The following is an 18,972-nucleotide window of genomic DNA, read 5'->3' as shown; positions in this document are numbered from 1 at the left end:
GCACGCCAAAGGGGTCGCGCCCCTGGGAAAAATTTTTTTAAGATCTGTTTAGTCATACTTATGGGTAAAAAGAGGAAAATCAAGGTTACTACATCGACAACCCATTGGGGAAAGAGATGAAAGGCCCAATGGATACCCATATTATTCGGAGCCAGACCTCCAGGGAAAGAAGCCCAAGAAATATCCTTCTCTTCGGGGACTACTGCGAGTCCTGCCCAGGACCAGAAATCCAACGGGCCTCCCGATCAAGAAGGGGTAAGTGTTTTAAATACCCCCGAAGTGAGGGAGGGAATAACAACAAAGGAAAATGGACCAAAAGTCTCTACAGCAGGCTTCAGAGGAGATTCTGTGCCCGATAACATCTCCCTAGTGGACGTCTGGAAAGCCATCACCAAAGTGGAAAGGATGGTTTCCCAGTCCATAACTCAATCCACTGTCTTTTCTGCAGAAATTAATGTGAAAATGGAAGATCTTGGTAAAAGAATTGAACAAGTTGAAGCCTCTAATTCAGTGATGGGTCCTCAAATAATGTCCCTACAGACAACGGGGACTACCTTCATAAAGATACTGTGATATTATATAAGAATTTAGAGAGTATGGAAAATTTACTACGTAATAAGAACTTGCGATTCTTAGATTTTCCATATACGAGATTACTATCTCAAGAACTTTTTAAAAAATATATGTTAATGAGATATTACATATTTCTAATGATATACTGATATCAAAAATGTATTATGTATCTAATTTTAGGAGAGAGGTAATAGAACCTGAAGGAGGAATAGATATTTTGAGTGAAAAAAGTCCAAATCTACATCTTTTTTAGAGGCTTCAATGGATGATATAGCCACAAGAGCCACATTAATTGTGGCTTTCTGTTTAGAACAAGATAAAAATCTGGTTCTACAAAAATAATTTCCAAAATAAGAATTTTCCTTTGTGGCAAATTGGTACAAGTATTTCCTGATGTATCTAGGACATACTCAGTGTAGAAGGAGACAATTTCTCTCGATGCGACAAGAGTGTTAGCCCTAGGGGCAACATTTTTTCTTAAGTTATCCCTGTAAATGTCTTGTGACCTTACCAGAAAAATAAGTTTGTTTTTTCTTGAACCTTCTAACCTGGAAGTATTCCTATCCGATAAAGGCGGGTAGAGATTGAGATTATTGTTGGAAGTATAAATGGTCAAAAAAAAGTAATACTCTCTCTTATATTCAATGGATATGAATATTTCTGAAAGTTATTTTCCTTTATTAAGCTCCCCTATAATGTGGACTTTTATGTAATAACAAGGAATGTATTTGCTTATGGTTTGATTCAAATGTGGAAAGTATCTGCTTGTTTTTACATTTGCTTTTCTTTTTCATTGTAAGAAATGTTTGAGAAATTTAATAAAGTACAAATAAAAAAAAGAAAACAAACCCCCCACATTCCCGAAGGCCCCCCAAAATGTTTTAAAATGACCTGGGGTCCCGGCGCGATGATCCCAGCGCGATGTCCCGCTCTCTGCCCACAGCTGCTGTGAAGAGAAATGGCGCCGGTGGCCCTTTGCCCTTGTGTGACAGGGCAAAGGTAGCGCTGGCGCCATTTTGATTCCTAGCTCCCGACGTCACACTTCCAGGAGATCGCTCCCGGAACCCGCGCTGACCCCCAGGGACTTTTGGCCAGCTTGGGGGGGCCTCCTGACCCCACAAGACTTGCCAAAAGTCCAGCGGGGGTCCGGGAACGACCTCTTGCACTCGAGCCGTATTGCAAAATGGCGCCGGCCATACGGCCATTTTGCAATACTGCAATATGGCCGGCGCCATTTTTGCAATACGGCTCGAGTGCAAGGGTCGTTCCCGGACCCCCGCTGGACTTTTGGGCAAGTCTTGTGGGGGTCAGGAGGCCCCCCCAAGCTGGCCAAAAGTCCCCTGGGGCTCAAGCGGGGGTCCGGGAGCAATCTCCTGGACGCGTGACGTCGGGAGCTAGGAATCAAAATGGCGCCGGTGCTACCTTTGCCCTGTCACACAAGGGCAAAGGGCCACCGGCGCCATTTCTCTTCACAGCAGCCGTGGGCAGAGAGCGGGACTGCGCGCCGGGATCAATCGCGCCGGGACCCCAGGTCATTTAAAACATTTTGGGGGGGGGTTCGGGAGGGTGGGGGTTTGTTTTAAAGGTTCGGGGTGGGTGTTAGGGTTTTTTGGTGTGCCGGTTTTTCCCGCCCCTCCCCCGATTTACGATTTTAAACGATTTCAAAACAAAACAAAACACGACAATCCGATTTCCTCCCCCCCTCCCCCCCCCCAGCCAAAATCGATCGTATGACGATCGATCACAACACGATTCACACCTCTACTGTATAACCCTTTCCACTGAGAAAATTTTCCACTGTACACCCTTTTCCACTGAGAAAATTGTCCATGTAATCCTACTCTGTTTCCCTGTCTTTAACCAGTTTGTAACCCCACGAAATGGACATCACCACCTATCCCATGACTTTTTAATTTTCTTAGAAAACCTCTCATGATGAACTTTATCAAATGACTTCTGAAAATCCAAAATACTCAACATCCACCAGTTCACCTATATCTACATGTTTATTATTAAACCCTTTCAAAAGTGTGAAGCAGATTTGTGAAGCAAGACTTGCCTGGGTAAAGCCATGCTGATTTTATTCCATTAAACCATGTCTTTCTATATGTTCTGTGATTTTGATCTTTACAACACTTTCCACTATTTTTCCAGGCACTGAAGTCAGACTAACTGGTCTGTAGTTTACCCGGATTGCCCCGGATGATTTAATGATAGGTTACAAGTTTTTGCTAATAGATCTGAAATTTCATTTTTAGTTCCTTCAGAACCCTGGGGTGTATACCATCCGGTCCAGGTGATTTACTACTCTTCAGTTTGTCAATCAGGCCTACCATATCTTCTAGGTTCACCGTGATTTGGTTCAGTCCATCTGAATCATTACCCATGAAAACCTTCTCCAGAATGGATATCTCCCCAACAGCCTCTTCAGTAAACACAGAAGCAAAGAAATCGTTTAACCTTTCCGCAATGGCCTTATCCTCTCTAAGTGCCTCTTTAACACCTTGATTATCTAACGGTCCAATTGACTCCCTCGCAGGCTTTCTGCTTTCGGATATATTTTTTAAAGTTTTTACTGTGAGCCTCTGGGGACCTGCGCATGGAACAGGGAGCATTTCAGATAAATCTACCCTGGAGGTTCTGCATTTCAGTTTCCTACGTAAGAGCCTAAATTTGGCTTTCTAGAACTTCCCTCCCACATTTTCCTATGTCGTTGGTGCCCACATGTACCACAACAGCTGGCTCCTCCCCAGCACAGTCTAGAATCTTATCTAGGTTGCGCGTGAGGTCCGCCACCTTCGCACCAGGTAGGTATGTTACCAGGTACGAGGAGGAGACATCCTCTTCTAAAATCCATGTAGGCTCATTCTCACCAGGTACCGTATCAGCAGATCAACACCAAATATACATTGAGGGGCACAGAGCAATAACTGCAGAAGCACTGGTCTCTGACAGACTCCACTACAGCTGCAACCAATACATTCTGCTGACTGCTTAGTCTGATCTTCGGCACCTGTAGAGATACTTTGTGTCAATGTTCATCCACCCCCCCCCCCACCCTCCCCCCAGATAGACAGAGGTCAGTCTCCCTGGGCTTAAAGGCTACACTGATGTAAAAGAAGGTGCTGCAGTACTCCGCACAATGAGAATTAACTGCGTTCTGAATGTGCTGGCATGCTCAGTCCCCAAAGAGAAGGACAGTGCTCTGGATGGTGCTGGGGGGCTGTCATGTCCGGAAGAATAGGTTGATTGATGTTATGAAGATCTTCCACTCCAGGAAGGCCAAAGATACCTGCGCTGAAGAATCTTGACTCTCTGCATTGAGCAAAGGTCAGCCATGGCAAGAGCCCCATACCAATGGGCATTGGTTCTTCTTCTTCGGCATCATGGGAAGCAACCTCAGAGGGGATACCATATGCCACTTAGAACTTTTCTTGGTGCCATCATCCCACATCATCTGCATTTGTGCTCCGCTCAACCCCTGACCGTGACAGTTCCTGGCATCATGGGGGAGAGGGAAGGAGACTTTTCTGACTTGCAGGAGGTAGAGTCCAGGGGAATCCAAAGAGCTCTTGCTCTAAGACATGGAGTGGCTCCACCGTCCGCCCTCACAGCAAATGCTTTGGAATCTTATTTGATGCCTTCCACAAAGCTCCCATCTTCCAGGAGTGGTATTGCTGTATTGGTGGAGACATCTGACCACAGCAAGGACAGTTGGAAGTAAAATACTTTGGGACCAAGACGGCAATAGCAATTAGTGCATATCTGATGGACATATGGTGCCTACATTCACAGGCCTTAATCCTGCTGATTGCAGGCTTCTTTGCCTTGGATTTCTCCCAAGAATGATCTTGAAGGCAAAAAAGAACGCCAAATAAAATACAAGGCCAAAAACAGATAGAAAAACATTCGTACAGTATCTAAAATGAATAAAGACTGAGGGCTCACAAGGCAACTGCACGTGGGAACTCCAATGCATACTTAGAAACACTACCTGAGGGCTGGGTCCGTATCAGCACCATCAACAGCACCTCGCATTAGCTGACTCATGCTTGTTTGGCAATTGAAAAAATTAAATCAACACTTGGAGATTCAAATGGGAAAAAGTAGTTTAAAAGTACTGATCCTCATCAAGTATGGAGTTTGAAGCTCTTGACCTTCTAATTGTCTTCTGAGACAAACAGTTTGTTCAGTGTTACAGACCTCTGACGGTCAATCTGTTTGTGAACTTTTGATCCAAGTGGATCATAACCCAGGTGGCACATTCTGAATCCCAGAAGACATGCTGTAGATATATGTTAGGATGACTGCCCACAACAGATTTGGAGGGCCTTCTCACAGAGGGCATATGAGCCTGTGCCTCCTTGCTTGTTCACCGTAGAACATGACTACTTGATTGTCTTTTTGGAACAAGATTTTCTTGCCTGAGAGCAGATGAGTAAAAGCCCTTAATGCATACTGAATGCTCACAGTTCCAAAAGGTTGATCTACAGGCAATGCTGAAGGGCTTCTCTCTCCCTCCCTTCCCCACAGCTCAGCTAACTGTGAGGAGGGACCTGCCCCCACCAATACACTGTGATTTTAAATATCCTATGCAGCCCTTCTCTTGAAAGGTTTGAGGACCCCTGTTCAAATTGCATTGTTTGCCATCTCTGTGTACACATTTCTTGATTCAAATGTTTCAATGTATCATAACCAGAAGTATCACTGGAAAGTTACATACCATATTGTTCCAAATTTTTCAAGGGCTTCCACAAGGTCAGCTTCTACCACCGATTCACAGAGCCCTCTGACATGGACGACAGGGGAAATGGAAACCTTGTGATGGCTTCCTCCTCCATCCTACCAAAGCAAATTTGTAAAATTAGATACGCTGTAGTACCCATAATCTAACTAACAAAAGGGTAGACATTTATACCCATAAGCTTATTTTACATTTAATTGCATAACAAGAACTAAAGGATATTTTTCACTAACAAAACCCTGGTTGAATAGTATGCTAATGCTAGACTTTTGCAAGAGTAAACAAAAGGTGAGATTTAATCGCAGACAAAAGGAGGCAAAAGTACTGCAAGGTAGCTGAGATATGTAATTTTCGTAAATACATTTTTAGTAAACTAATCCAAAAACCTTGCTCATAGCAAATAGTTTCCAGACATAAAATACAAATGTATGACACAAAGCTAGAATAACCATACAGAACCATGAAAAACGACAAATCAAAGAATTGGGGCCACCATAGCTCATTTAACAACTGTAACAGGAAAGAGAATGAAAACCAAAGACAAGAACTAACAGCAGCAATTACTGTGGTCCAAATACCTGCAGGAAAAACAGATTTTTCTTTATAGCTGGCCCAAATCTTTGACATGTTCTTCCTCTTTGAGCTCCAGAAAGAAACAGTTTATCTGCACTTTAGGAAAGCAGTCAAAGCACATATGAAGCTCCATTAAGTGAGAGTTTGGACACTTGGGATTTTTTTTATTAAATGTACAAGTTGCCTATTCAAATTAACTCTAGGTGGCATGCAACAGAAGACATTAGCATTAAAAAATAAAAGATCAAAAGACCATAGCATTGGCAAGCAAAAAGGTACAAAAATTACATCAAATTACAAACTGTGTCATAAAAGGAAACAGCTTGACTATAGAGAATACTTCAATTCTCCATAAAAACACCCCTATATATCCTGTCAGATATTAGAGAGAACAGATTTAAAATTCCAAGCAATAAGTTATTACATTTAACATTTATATTCTGCAATTATGTACTAAGCGGATTACAAATATAGAATAGAACCATGCTTCGCACATTTTCCTATTAAGGTGACTAATTTGCTTTGAAAGACATTCCCTACAACAAGGCCATAATATGAGAGGGTTTTCAATCTAGTCAGTAAAAGATCTGCTGCGAATGCTGACAGAATACATAATCTTAAAAGAGCGAGAGAGAATCTTAAAAAACAATCCTAAACTTGAATGGAAGCCAATGAAGATCCTCTAGTCCTGGAGTAGTATGGTCTGACAGATTAAGCTTCAATAGAATTTGTGCAACTATATTTTAGACCAACTGCAATCTTCTGAACTGCTTTTCCATCAGTGCCAAATATAAAGAATTTCAGTAGTCTAGTCTACCAATAAGTACATTAATAACTGGCTAAATCTTCAGTCCATAAATATGGGTGAAGGTTACATTATCTATTTTTGTCATTTTTTTTTACAACATGAAGGACTACATTCTTGATTGTATATAAAAGAAACAAAGCATATGTTTAACATCTTCAGAATTTACAACTGCATTCCCAAGATATAATCATGGTGACATTGAACATCAACTCTCTATATATTAACATTACATAAAACAATGCATTAACAAACTGAGCATGTTTTGGAGAAAGACCCGAAGTCCCATCAGGTTCCATCTAAGTTTGTGTGAAGAATAGCAGAATTAGCCCTGTGTAGCAACTACTACTCCTTTTTGTATGGATATAATCTTCAACACAGAGTTGCTACAAGGGCCACGCTGTGCTCCCATCATAGCAAACTTGTATGCTGCCGAATCTGAGGAACATTTTCTGTACTCTTCTGAATTTTTTTTCTTGCATAGCCCTATGGATATGATATATTGATATGTTTTTTGCCTTTGATCTTCATCTATAGAATGATTACATTTATTTCAGGCATGGCTCAATTCACTAGATTCACATTTTCAATACAATATGACATTATCAGTATTGCTTTTATTAACATTCTGATTCAGAAAATGTTTCCTTTTTAAACACTACTTTGTATAGAAAAGTAACTGAAAGCAAAAGTTTGCTACATATGTCTAGCTTTCATCCATGTCATTTAAGATGTAATTTACCATTGGGATAATTCTTACGTACAAGATGTATTTATTCAAAATTACAAGAATGTTTGATCCAATCTCAGGAAGTGAGTACAGGACTTCTAGCCAGAGGTTATCTATTTTCTACTGTTAGGAAATCTTACAAGCGGACTCTCAATGCAGACAGAAATTGGCTGCTTTTGGAAAATAATGAATGCACAGACATAGCGTTAGTGTGCATATTACATTATTCACACATAGCAGCCAGAGAGGTATTGATCTGCAAACAGTGGTACATATTGAACTTACATACACATTCTACCTATTATAGCATATACATGTGGTAAAAAACATCCAGGATTTTGTGGTTCAGTTGCAATGCCTTTACACACAATGAACACAGAGGAAATCCACATGGGCCAGACTGCCCGTGGCTCACATAAGGACCGACTGGCAAGATCCTTGAACTGGGAAAATCATAAAATTAAATCTAACTGCATGTCCTCGTTTGTGGTCTATTTCGTCACCTGTACTTGTTCCAAAATATATCAGAACTAAAACAGAAGATAAATACTCATCTGGTTGAATACAAAAGTTATATATTAAGAAAAAACCCTACTGCACCACTTGTGCGCCATTGTTTAGACATAGATCACATGTTATGATAGTTTGAAGAGTACTTAATATCATTTATCACTTTCTTGATTAAAAATCACACAAAGCATTGAAGGTATTATACAGCTATTCCTCCCTTACTCCAAGGCAGCAATCGTCAAACACCTTAATATGAGAGCACAATCCTGGATTTTCCATTTACATACTATATCTCCATATGGGCATAACCTCAAGGTGGAATGGTATTCGATCATTTAAGCAATCTGTCATAAAATGTTTTTGACAATTCATAAGTACCACTTTAAAGTGAAAAAAGCACATCACTTCTGGCAATCTATGGCAACTTATAGACAGGCCAATACAGTAAAGGTCGTGGGAGAGCACCCGCTCTCCCGGCACACGCACAGGCCATTCTCCTGTGCGCACGATTCAGGGGGGACAAACATGCAAATTAGGGCCCACGGTAAAAAGAGGCGCTAGGGACAATAGCACATCCCTAGCGTCTTTTTTTTTTTTTTTTAAACAGGAGGCGTGGCTGTTAGCGAGTTCGACAGCCGACGCTCAATTTTGCTGGCGTCGGTTCTCAAACCCGCCGACAGCCACGAGTTCAGAAACCGGTCGCCGGCAAAATTGAGCGTCCAGTTTTCAACCCGCGAGCGAGGGCCAATTTTAAATTTATTTTTTTTTAAGTTAAACTTTTGGGACCGCCGACTTAATATCGCCATGATATTAAGTCAAAGGTGTACAGAAAAGCAGTTTTTACTGCTTTTCTGTACACTTCCCCGGCACCGGCAGAAATTAACGCCTACCTTTGGGTAGGCGCTAATTTCTGAAAGTAAAGTGTGCGGCTTGGCTGCACATTTTACTTACTGAATCGCGCGGGAATAACTAATAGGGCCATCAACATGCATTTGCATGTTGCGGGCGCTGGACACGCGTTTTCGAAGCGCTGTTACCCCTTACTGAATATGGGGTAGAGCTAGCGCATCCAAACGCGGGGTAACAGTGTACTCCACTGGAGCGCACTATACTGTATCGGCCCGAGAGTTAGTAACTGCTAAACTCAGTTAAATCTCTGATGATAGCTTTAGGTGCCATAAAAAGGAGATGCTAGTGCAGTCCAAATATACTATATATTTTACACATACTTTTTAAAGTTGCATTTATGAATGTCACAAAAAGTACTTATGATGTGCTTTTAAAGTTTTGTAGTGGAATTTGGGCAATACTCTTTTTTTTTTCTTTTTTTTGGCAATAGTACTAAATGCTATTATTTAAGAAGCATAGCATTGCTTATATATCAGCCTGTTAAAAGTTACAAGTGGAAATAAGACAGCCCCCTGATGCAGGCCCTAACATGAAACACAGACCCATGTCATTTCAGATAGCACTCCTACATTGCAGCTTATCAATCCAAAGTTTTATCCAGGTTGAACCATGTTTAGCCGTTGCTACACAAAAGTATCATTATTTATTGTTTATGGTGATACCACATTCCCAGTTCAGTTGATCCAAGTTATTCTTCCTTGTTCAATGTAATCGCATTCTTACATGCCTGTTAATGTTACAATGTAAACCGAACTGATTTGTAACTTTGCTACATGAACTCCGGTATATAAAAATGCTAAATAAATAAATAAATGTCAGGAATTATAACTGAGTTTAGCAGTAACCAACTGCTATAAGTTGCCATAGATTGCCAGAAGCGATTCACTTTATTTTTATTTGGAACATAAAAACAAAAAATGGACTTTAATTTTGACCAAATGATTAAACAAAGCAAATTGAAGGCTTATTAAGTCGTAATGCCTAATTAAGATGGTCGTGAAGAAATTTTGAGATTTAGGCTTATCTGAGAATCTTTTTCTATTTCATTTGGTCATTGGTCCTCCATTCTTTTGTGACTTTCCTAGTGGAAGTTTTATATGTAAACTTTTATAAATCAGGTCAAAAGAGAATTTGAAAAGAAGCCAGTGAGAGGCACAAACTAATAAAAACAACTTTTTCCAAGTACTTTTGAAGCAAGAAGCTTATGAGGAAGTCAGCTGGAACACTAGTTGACCCAGAGGTAAAAGGGGCCCTCAGGGACCGAGGTAAAAGGGGCCCTCAGGGACCCAGAGGTAAAAGGGGCCCTCAGGGACCCAGAGGTAAAAGGGGCCCTCAGGGACCCAGAGGTAAAAGGGGCCCTCAGGGACCCAGAGGTAAAAGGGGCCCTCAGGGATAACAGAAAAAAGCAAGTTTGCTTACTGTGTTTCCGTAGATAGCAGGATGAATTAGCCATGCTATTATGGGATCTGTCAATCAGGTCCGGGAGGTGAAGCGTTACCAAGCAGAGGTTAGGTTTTTTAGTCTCTGGGGCTGCGCGTGTGTTCCCGCGCAGGAAAGTAACAGATTCTCCTCAGTCTGTGATAAAGCTGTAGTTGGTGTGAAGAGTCTGTGACTGGCAGGGAGGAGGGTGGATCAGCATGGCTAATTCATCCTATCTACGGAAACACCGTGCAGGATAAGCAAACTTGCTTTTTCCCCGTTGATAGCAGGGCTGAATTAGCCATGCTGTCATGGGAGTCCCAAGCTCCCGATCACATTATTTGTTTTCCTTATAGATGGACGTGATCTGAAGAAATGTGGTAGTCACCGTGGATTGGAGGATAGAGATTGCAGGATTGCTTGCCCTATCTTCGCATCCGTGGTTGCTTGTTGATCAAGGCAGTAATGTGATGTGAAGGTATGGAGTGATGACCATGTCGCTGCCTTACAAATGTCTATGGGTTGCACGTTTTGAAGGTGTGCCCATGAAGTCGCTAGTGCTCTGACTTGGTGAGCCTTGGGAATAGAAGATAGATGTAATTTCTGTTTGTCAGAGCAAAATTGTATGCATTGTACTATCCAGCTAGAAATGGTACGTTTTGACACTGGACGTCCAGGTGCTTTTGGATCGAACGATACAAATAGTTGAGAGGTTCGGGACTCTGATTTTGTTCTCTCTTTGTAGTAAGCTAGCGCTCTTTTACAATCCAGCATATGGAGTAACATTTCCCTATCATTGGAGTGAGGTTTAGGAAAAAAGATTGGTAGTTCTATGCTTTGATTAAGATGGAACTGCGAAACTACCTTTGGTAGAAAGAATGGGTGAGTTCTGAGAACCACTTTTTGGTGGTAAAATTGCAAGTATGGTGAATAATGGACTAATACTTGTAACTTGCTGACTCGTCTTGCAGATGTTACTGCCATGAGAAACACTACTTTCCAAGTAAGGTACTTAATATGTGATGAGTCCATTGGTTCGAAAGGGAAAAGCGTGAGTTGTTCTAGAACTATGTTGATATTCCATGGAACTGGAGGTCGAAGATGAGTTAATCCTTTAATGAAACGAGACAGTAAAGGGTGTTTGGATATCGGAGTATTATTAATTGGTCTATGATATGCGCCTATGGCACCAAGATGAACTCTAATGGAAGAGGTAGCTAGTCCAGATGCGTACAGAGTCTGAAGATAATCCATGAGTTTCTCCGGTGGACAATCCACTGGTGATAGGTCATTGGATATGCACCAAGTCAAGTATCGTTTCCATTTGTAGTTGTAATTCCTTCTTGTTGAGAGTTTCCTGGATGCTAACAAAATGATTTGTGTGGAAGCAAAAACTCCTTGTTCTGTTAAAAGGAACCATTTAACCTCCACACTGTCAAGTGGAGAGATGCATGCAACGGGTGTAAAGGTGTCCCTTGATCCTGGAGTAGGAGATCTGGATGATTCGGTAGCCGTATTGGTTCCTCCCGAGATAGTCATAGAAGGAAACTGTACCATGGTTGCCTCGGCCAGGCCGGAGCAATGAGTATCAGCTGAGCTTTGTCTGCTATGCACTTTTGAATCGTCCTTGTTATTAGCGGTATGGGAGGCCTGTCATCCACGGAATGAGGAAGGCATCCTGAGACATTCTGAATTGGCTTGGTCTGATCTAGCAGAATTTGGGGACTTGAGCATTGATCTCTGTTGCAAAGAGATCTATCGAAGGTGTTCCCCATTGCATAAAGATGTTTCGGGTTATGTCTATATTGAGTGACCATTTGTGAGAATGAAAGATTCGACTTAACCTGTCCGCTCTTGTATTCACTACTCCCGGAAGGAAAGTCGCTTGCAAATGTATACAATGTTGATGAGTGTGTTCGAAGATGATCAATGTCTCTTTGCACAGGGACCATGACCCGGGCCCTCCTTGTTTGTTGATGTAAAACATTGCTACTTGATTGTCCGTGTAGATCATGACCCTGTGGCCCCTTAGGTGGGTTTGAAACACTTTTAGTGCATTTTGAATTGCTCTGAGTTACAATAGATTTATCTGCAGGGTTTGCTCTGTTACTGACCATAACCCTTGCGTTTCGTACGTCTCAAGATACGCTCCCCAACCCTTGCGAGATGCGTCTGTGGTTAGGACTGCATAGTGCTACCTTGGAAAGGGTGGAGTGCAAGAGCAACCATGTTATGTCCTTTTTCATTTCTGCTGTTAACAATATTCTCTATGTTAACGGTTGTGTGTGTTGTTTCCACTGTCGTTTTAAGTCCCCACTGTAGACGTCTCATGTGTAGTCTGGTATTGGGAACTGTAAAATTGGCTGCCGCCATATGACCCAAGACTACTAGAACTTGTCTCACTGAGGGTCTTTGAGTATTGTTCAAGAGAGAAAGAAGTTGACATATTTGAGACATTCGATCCAATAGGAGGTATGCTCCTATGAACTGTAGCTTCTGTGTTGGTTGTAGGTGGGATTTCTGAAAATTGATCACTAGTCCTAATGCTTGCAAGCATTGTATTACTTTTTGAAGATGAGTGATCAACATATCCCAAGTCGAGGCTATTATTAGCCAGTCGTCCAGATATGGAAAGATTGTCATACCTTGTTGTCTGAGACAAGCCACCACCACTACCATGCATTTGGTGAACACCCTGGGTGCAGCTGATAATCCAAAGGGGAGTACTTTGTACTGGTAGTGCTGATGCTTGTAGCGAAAACATAGGTAGCGCCAAGAGGATGGATGGATTGGAATGTGGGTGTATGCATCCTTCAGGTCGATGGAGCACATCCAATCGTTGGGTTGAATCAGAGGGAGAATGGACTTCAATGATACCATCTTGAACTTTTCTTTGGTCAGGAATTTGTTGAGTTCTCGAAGGTCCAGGATGGGCCGGAGTCCACCTGATTTCTTGGGTATCAGGAAATATGGGGAGTAGAATCCCGAGTTCTGTTGTTTCAGGGATAGTTGTTTGATGGCCTGTTTGATTAGGCTTGTGATCTCCTCCCCTAGTTGTGACTGAGATCCTTGGATTTTTATCGTGGGAAGGTAGGGTAATGCTGGTTTGGTTGTGAATTGAAGTTGATAACCCTGACGTACAATCTCTAGAACCCATTGATCTGAAGTAATCTGTTCCCACATTGCTAGGCAAGAATGGATTCTTCCCGGTGGTGTTAACTTCTGTGGTGGTGGCTGTATGCTTAAAAAGACTGGGTTGTTTTAACTGTAGTTGCCGGTTGTTGGGTCGGCTGTCTTTGATTTCGAGGTTTATCCCTACGTTGAAGAGGGTTCTGATGCTGCTGCTGTTGTGGCCTCTGATAAGATTGATAAGACCTATAAGGTCTGCGGTTGTAAGAGGATCGACGATAAGGAAAGAAACGGCGTGAGGTAGAGTACATAGGCTGTGATTGTAGAGATTGTACTGCTAATGCTTCATCCTTTAACTTCCCCACCGTCTCCTGAAAGCAATTGCCAAACAGGTTATCTCCCGTACATGGTAGATTTGCTAGCTTTTCGTGCAAATCTTCTCTTATGGAACTGGACCTCAGCCATGCCATCCTCCAGGCTGCAACTGCTGTTGCTGACTCTCTTGATGATGTTTTCAGTCCCTCATATACAGAGCGGAGGAGGTGTTTGGAGCACTCTTCCATGTCATGAAGGGTTTGAGGTGGTTGATCCGCCGTAGAGGAGAGGACACCTTTTGTGGCCTGAATACATTCGTATAAATATTGTACCATATAAAATTGGTGATGTAGAATTCTAGGTGTTTAGCATCGCATTTTGGTACACTTTCCTGCCAAACTCGTCCAAATACCTATTGTCTTTGGTCGGTGGATATTTAGAATGATTTTTTTTATTTCTTGAAACATTGCATCGCCGATTCAACTACTATGGACGCATGAGGTAGCTGTGGTAGCGAATATGGTGGTCTTTCTTCATCCGAAACTTAATATCGGTTTTCCGTAGCACTGCCGTAAGAGACTGAGGGGTTTCCCAAGACTCTGTAGAAAACTGTGTAGCAGTTCTTGTGGTGGTAATGAAGTGGGTTCCCCAGGAACGTCAAAAATTTTTAGAAGATCCAAGGTCTTTGATCTAGGGTCAGTTTCCTTTTGTACGTCTAAATGTAGGATGGTACCCATCTTCTAAAAGAACCATGGATATGAGAGGTCTTCTGGTGGAGATAGGGTTCCTGTGGTTGTTCCTGTGGGTCTGAAGGAAACCCCGTCGAGGATGAAGGTGATGTAGAATCTCTGTGTCCTGTTTTGTAAACGGCGATGGAAACCGGTCTGAGACTGGTGAAGTGGAGGGTCTGTCGATGGTTCTTGTGATAGATGAACCGTCGGTTCTGTAGGACTCTTCGATGGTTGGTATGACGACATCTTGAAAGAGTCTTGTAGAGTCTCATAGAACCCCGCTAAGGATTGTGAGTTGCCAAAAAGCCTCCTTTGTTTTAGGTGGCATGACAAGTTTATCAGTATGTTGTGGTGACTGGTCAGCGCCTGTCTGTGGGAACAATGCATGTGGAACATCTTCTGATTTGTGAACTATAGCTTCCATTTCTTTAGAAGAGCTACTAGAAGAGATGGGTGCATGAGAAGATGTGAGATATATGGGCGATTTATGAGAATGTGGCCTATGATGCTTACTTCTCGAAGAAATGGAGGATGAAGGGCTGACTTCCCATTCGGAGGTCCTAGGTGGAGCTGATTTATGGTGCATATGTTGTCACCTATGTGCTTGCTCTGGTGGAACTTGAGTCTTATCCCTTGATGAAGACCTTTTTCTGTGCTTAGATTTAGAGCTCCGTGATGAAGCCTCGGATCGCCGTGGCATAGATTCCCGTGAGGTGGAATGGAGTAATTGTGGAGATTGGAGTCTCCTCTTTCCATCACTTTGGGATGTATGTGTTCCCTTGTGTGTGTGCGCACCGGTCTATGCGGTTGTCCGCTCCGTAATGGACTCTTTGAGCCATTCCGGCTTTTTTATGTTCCTGGCGCCGGTGTCTCCGGCGCCGTCGTGTGCGCCGATGCCTTCGGCTCCAAGTTCCGCAGTGACGCCTGCGGCACCGTGGTAGTATGTTCCGGTTTCTTCGGCGCCATTCTCTGTGCCGCGGCATTTTTGGCACCATGCTGAGCACCGACGGCTTCAGCCCCGGAGTTTTTGGGCTCTGCGCTGTAAGTTCCTCTACATTACTGTTGCGAGATGTTGTCCTTCGGTCGTACGGCGCTGGATGTTTTGTCGAGGTCGACCGGTCCCGATCGATTGAATCAGATCCCTGATTCAATGGCCTCGTTGGTTTGATTACCTCTGTCCCTTCAGTCCTGGAGGGGTGAGGATCCCACGAAGTCGCTCTCTTTTTGGGAAAAGCAGGTCTCTTCACCGGTCCCGGTGAAGAATGAGCCTCTGACGGCTCCAAGAGGCTGAGAAGTTCTTTCAAACGACAGGCCCGTTGTCTCTGGGCCCGAGGGGACATGCGAGCACAAAATTTGTATTCCCCCCGCGATGTGGTCGGCACCAAGGCAACGGTAACATCGGTCATGGCCATCCGTGACAGACATTACTTTGCCGCAGCGACACCTTTTGAACCCCAATTTGGACATCTGAGAAGAAATTAGCTCCGCGTGCGATCCCGCGCGCGGAAACAACAGACTGAGGAGAATCTGTTACTTTCCTGCGCAGGAACACATGCGCAGCCGCAGAGACTAAAAAAACCTAACCTCTGCTTGGTAAAGCTCCGCCTCCAGGACCTGATTGACAGATCCCATTCAGCATGGCTAATTCAGGCCTGCTATCAACGGGAAAACTAAATGAATGCTATACTTCTGTTTTTACTGAGAAGGATGTCAGAAAGAAACCCACACTGAAACCATTTTTTGATGGTGATGATTCAGAAGAACTGAAGTAAAATTGCTTGGAAAACAGAAGACGTAATAGAACAAACTGACAAGCTAAAGAGTAACAAGTCACCTGGACTGAATGGTATTACTGCAGAGTTCTGAAAACAAATATAAAATTTTATATCAATTACCATAAAGCGATAACATTAAAAAGGCCACAGCTCCTGAAGACTGGAAAGTGACCAATCTAACATCAATTTTTAAAAAAGCAGCAGGGATGAGTAGACAGAGGGGTCAGAACGGACGACTGATATCCAATGAACAGAATTAAGGCAAGAGAAGCCATATTCCACAATTTTCAGGACCTGCTTTGTTTTTGGTGATATAGATCTACTCTGAAAGAAAGGAATGAACCTTGTCTGCCCCACTGGAGGTAGTGTCAAAATTGGTCCCACACTTAGGCTGGGACTGCTGCTGTGCCTTTGGTTGATATCTGTTGACCTCTAGCTGGTAGCTGTTTCAGCAGAGCAGGAAGTTTGATGATGTTAAAAAAGGATATGAGGGGCATCTCTGGAAAAATGGACACGTGAAGGTGAAGAACTGGCACCTGGTCAGGATGGCTGGCTGCCCTGTGGCAAAGAGACTCCTCGGACAGCCTCAACTCCTTCAAAGAATGGATCTCCTTCAGAAGCCTCCTCGACCTTTGAGTCAAACTTATAGAAAGATGAAAACACTTGGGAGACTAGGGAACCAAGCTCCCTTTTCCTAAGTAGCCTGAAGACTACTACCTCTCCTGAAAAAGGAAACTCTCCTTCCTCTGCAACTAAGGGGCTAACTACTTTCACCTCTTCCTCTCCCCCTGACTCCAGCAGGAGGAGGGCAGACAGATCTAAATACCCCACACCCCAGCCAGCCTGAGGCACTTGGGAGCTTAGCCCGAGAACAAAACAGAGCAGACACACCTCCCCTATCAGGACTCAGTATAGTACAAACTCTGGTACAGAGCAAAGGGAGAAAAACTGTCTCTAATCAGTAGTAGGAAGAGACTCTCAAGACACCTTTCCCTCAGAAAAAGGCATCGGAGAACAAAGGCCCTGGCCTGGGAGAATCTGAACTGAGAAACCTGAAGTCTAAGCATCGGGACCTGATCCACAAGGTCTTACACCACCACAAATGCAACTTCCCAGCTGACCTGCAAAGCCAAAACTTCCCTGGAGCCTAACTGGAAGGATGCATGACCTCAGTGCAGCTAGTAACAAAGAGCTGCCTTGGGCAGGAAGAATCCTGAAAAGAAGGAACAGCAGGGGTGGGCAATTCCAGTCCTCGAGGGCCACAAACCTGTCGAGGTTTTAGGCTATCCTAATGAATATGCATGACAGAGTTGCATACAACTGAGGCAGAGTGCATGCAAATCTCTCTCATGCATATTCATTAGGGATATCCTGAAAACCAGACTGGTTTGTGGCCCTCGAGGACCAGAACTGCCCACCCCTGGACTAGAGACTGGGGCAGAGGTAAACTAACCGAGCAAAGAAGAAGCCTGCCTGAGGGGTATTCTAACTCCCCTAATAGCCCCAGATTTAACCCAAAGAGCACTAGGAGTCACCTACTTAAGTTTGCTCTACTACAGACTGCAAGGGAACTTTGGGAGCCTGACCCTAGGCCTGCTCCATTAGGGAAAACAATCTGTACAAATTATCCTAGGAGCCAAAGGATATGTGCTACCTGGGGAGACAGCCTTAAGACTTCTACAATACTGGGGCAAAGGCCTGGAAACCGATGACCTCAGAATACAGAAATCCTGCTGCACAAAACAGCATGTATTCACGATCTGTTGGACACAGACTACTGGCAAGTGCCTATGCTATACCACTCCTAATAGGAGTGATGACACTAAAAATTGTAGGTTTTATACCAGCATCAGCTGATAGGATGGCAGTATTAAAATATTTATTTTCCACTATAATCGGACTCATCATGCTAGGCAAATTACTAAGGAAACAAAACAAAATACATTCAAATTAAAACAAACATTAAAACTAATAAAAAGACAAAACATAATAAACTAACAAATACAATATAATACATGAGTTTCACTACTGTAAACAATGCAGTATAGTGGAGAGCTCAAGACTAATCTTGGGAACCATGTCATGGAAAAAGACAGTCTGGGTATACAGCGAAGGGGAGAAGGAAGGCAAGTGTGGCAAAGAACAGCGAGAGTTGAAGACAAGGCCATCTGTCAGATGGACATAGCTTTGCTTGGTGAGGTGAACATAAATTTGAAATGTAGGATGTTAAAAGTACGAGAACAGAATTTTAGAGACAGTCGAGTCCTTTGGAACCCAGGAGCAGATTGAACTAAGTAGGTGGCGTCAGTCTTACGATTCATTGGGGGCACTGTACCTGGATGTTCCCAGTTTCGTGGGAGAAGTTCCAAGAGGACTTCGTGCACAGGTGTAGACATCATTCTCTTGGGGCATCCACAAACTGGAGAACTTCAAGCATTTTATGTCTGGAGTCTTTTTCAGTTTGAAGCTTAAAGGGAATAGTCTCGAACATTCCCTTAATAAAGCTACTGAACGATAAATCCTCTTGGGGAGAACGTCTTCTCTCTTCAGGAGGAGATGGCTCAGGAGGAATATCCTCAGTATCCTGGGAATCAGAGGTATCATCAGACCAGAGCTGATATGGCTGGTCCCCTGCATCAGGCAGGCCTCCTGAAGGGAGAAAGATCGATGCGGCACCAAAGACGGGATAGGCACCGGTGGTATCTATATCGGTGGATGAACTCCTGATGGTCCTAGGACCGAATCCGGCATCAGCGATT

At 43.2% G+C, this 18,972-nt stretch overlaps 1 protein-coding gene across 1 annotated transcript in view; it reads right to left on the bottom strand.

The window, feature by feature from the left end:
* HNRNPLL (heterogeneous nuclear ribonucleoprotein L like) overlaps positions 1-18,972 on the bottom strand; it is a 289,432-nt gene that overhangs the window by 193,193 nt on the left and 77,267 nt on the right. The window contains 1 exon segment of the mRNA XM_029596807.1: positions 5,297-5,415. Coding sequence (XP_029452667.1) covers positions 5,297-5,415 — 119 coding nt within the window.

This window comes from Rhinatrema bivittatum, chromosome 3, assembly GCF_901001135.1.
Source record: "Rhinatrema bivittatum chromosome 3, aRhiBiv1.1, whole genome shotgun sequence".
In the NCBI taxonomy this organism is placed as follows: domain Eukaryota; kingdom Metazoa; phylum Chordata; class Amphibia; order Gymnophiona; family Rhinatrematidae; genus Rhinatrema; species Rhinatrema bivittatum.
The sequence above is the reverse complement of the archived record's forward strand: the minus strand, read 5'-3'. Positions and strand labels throughout refer to the sequence as shown.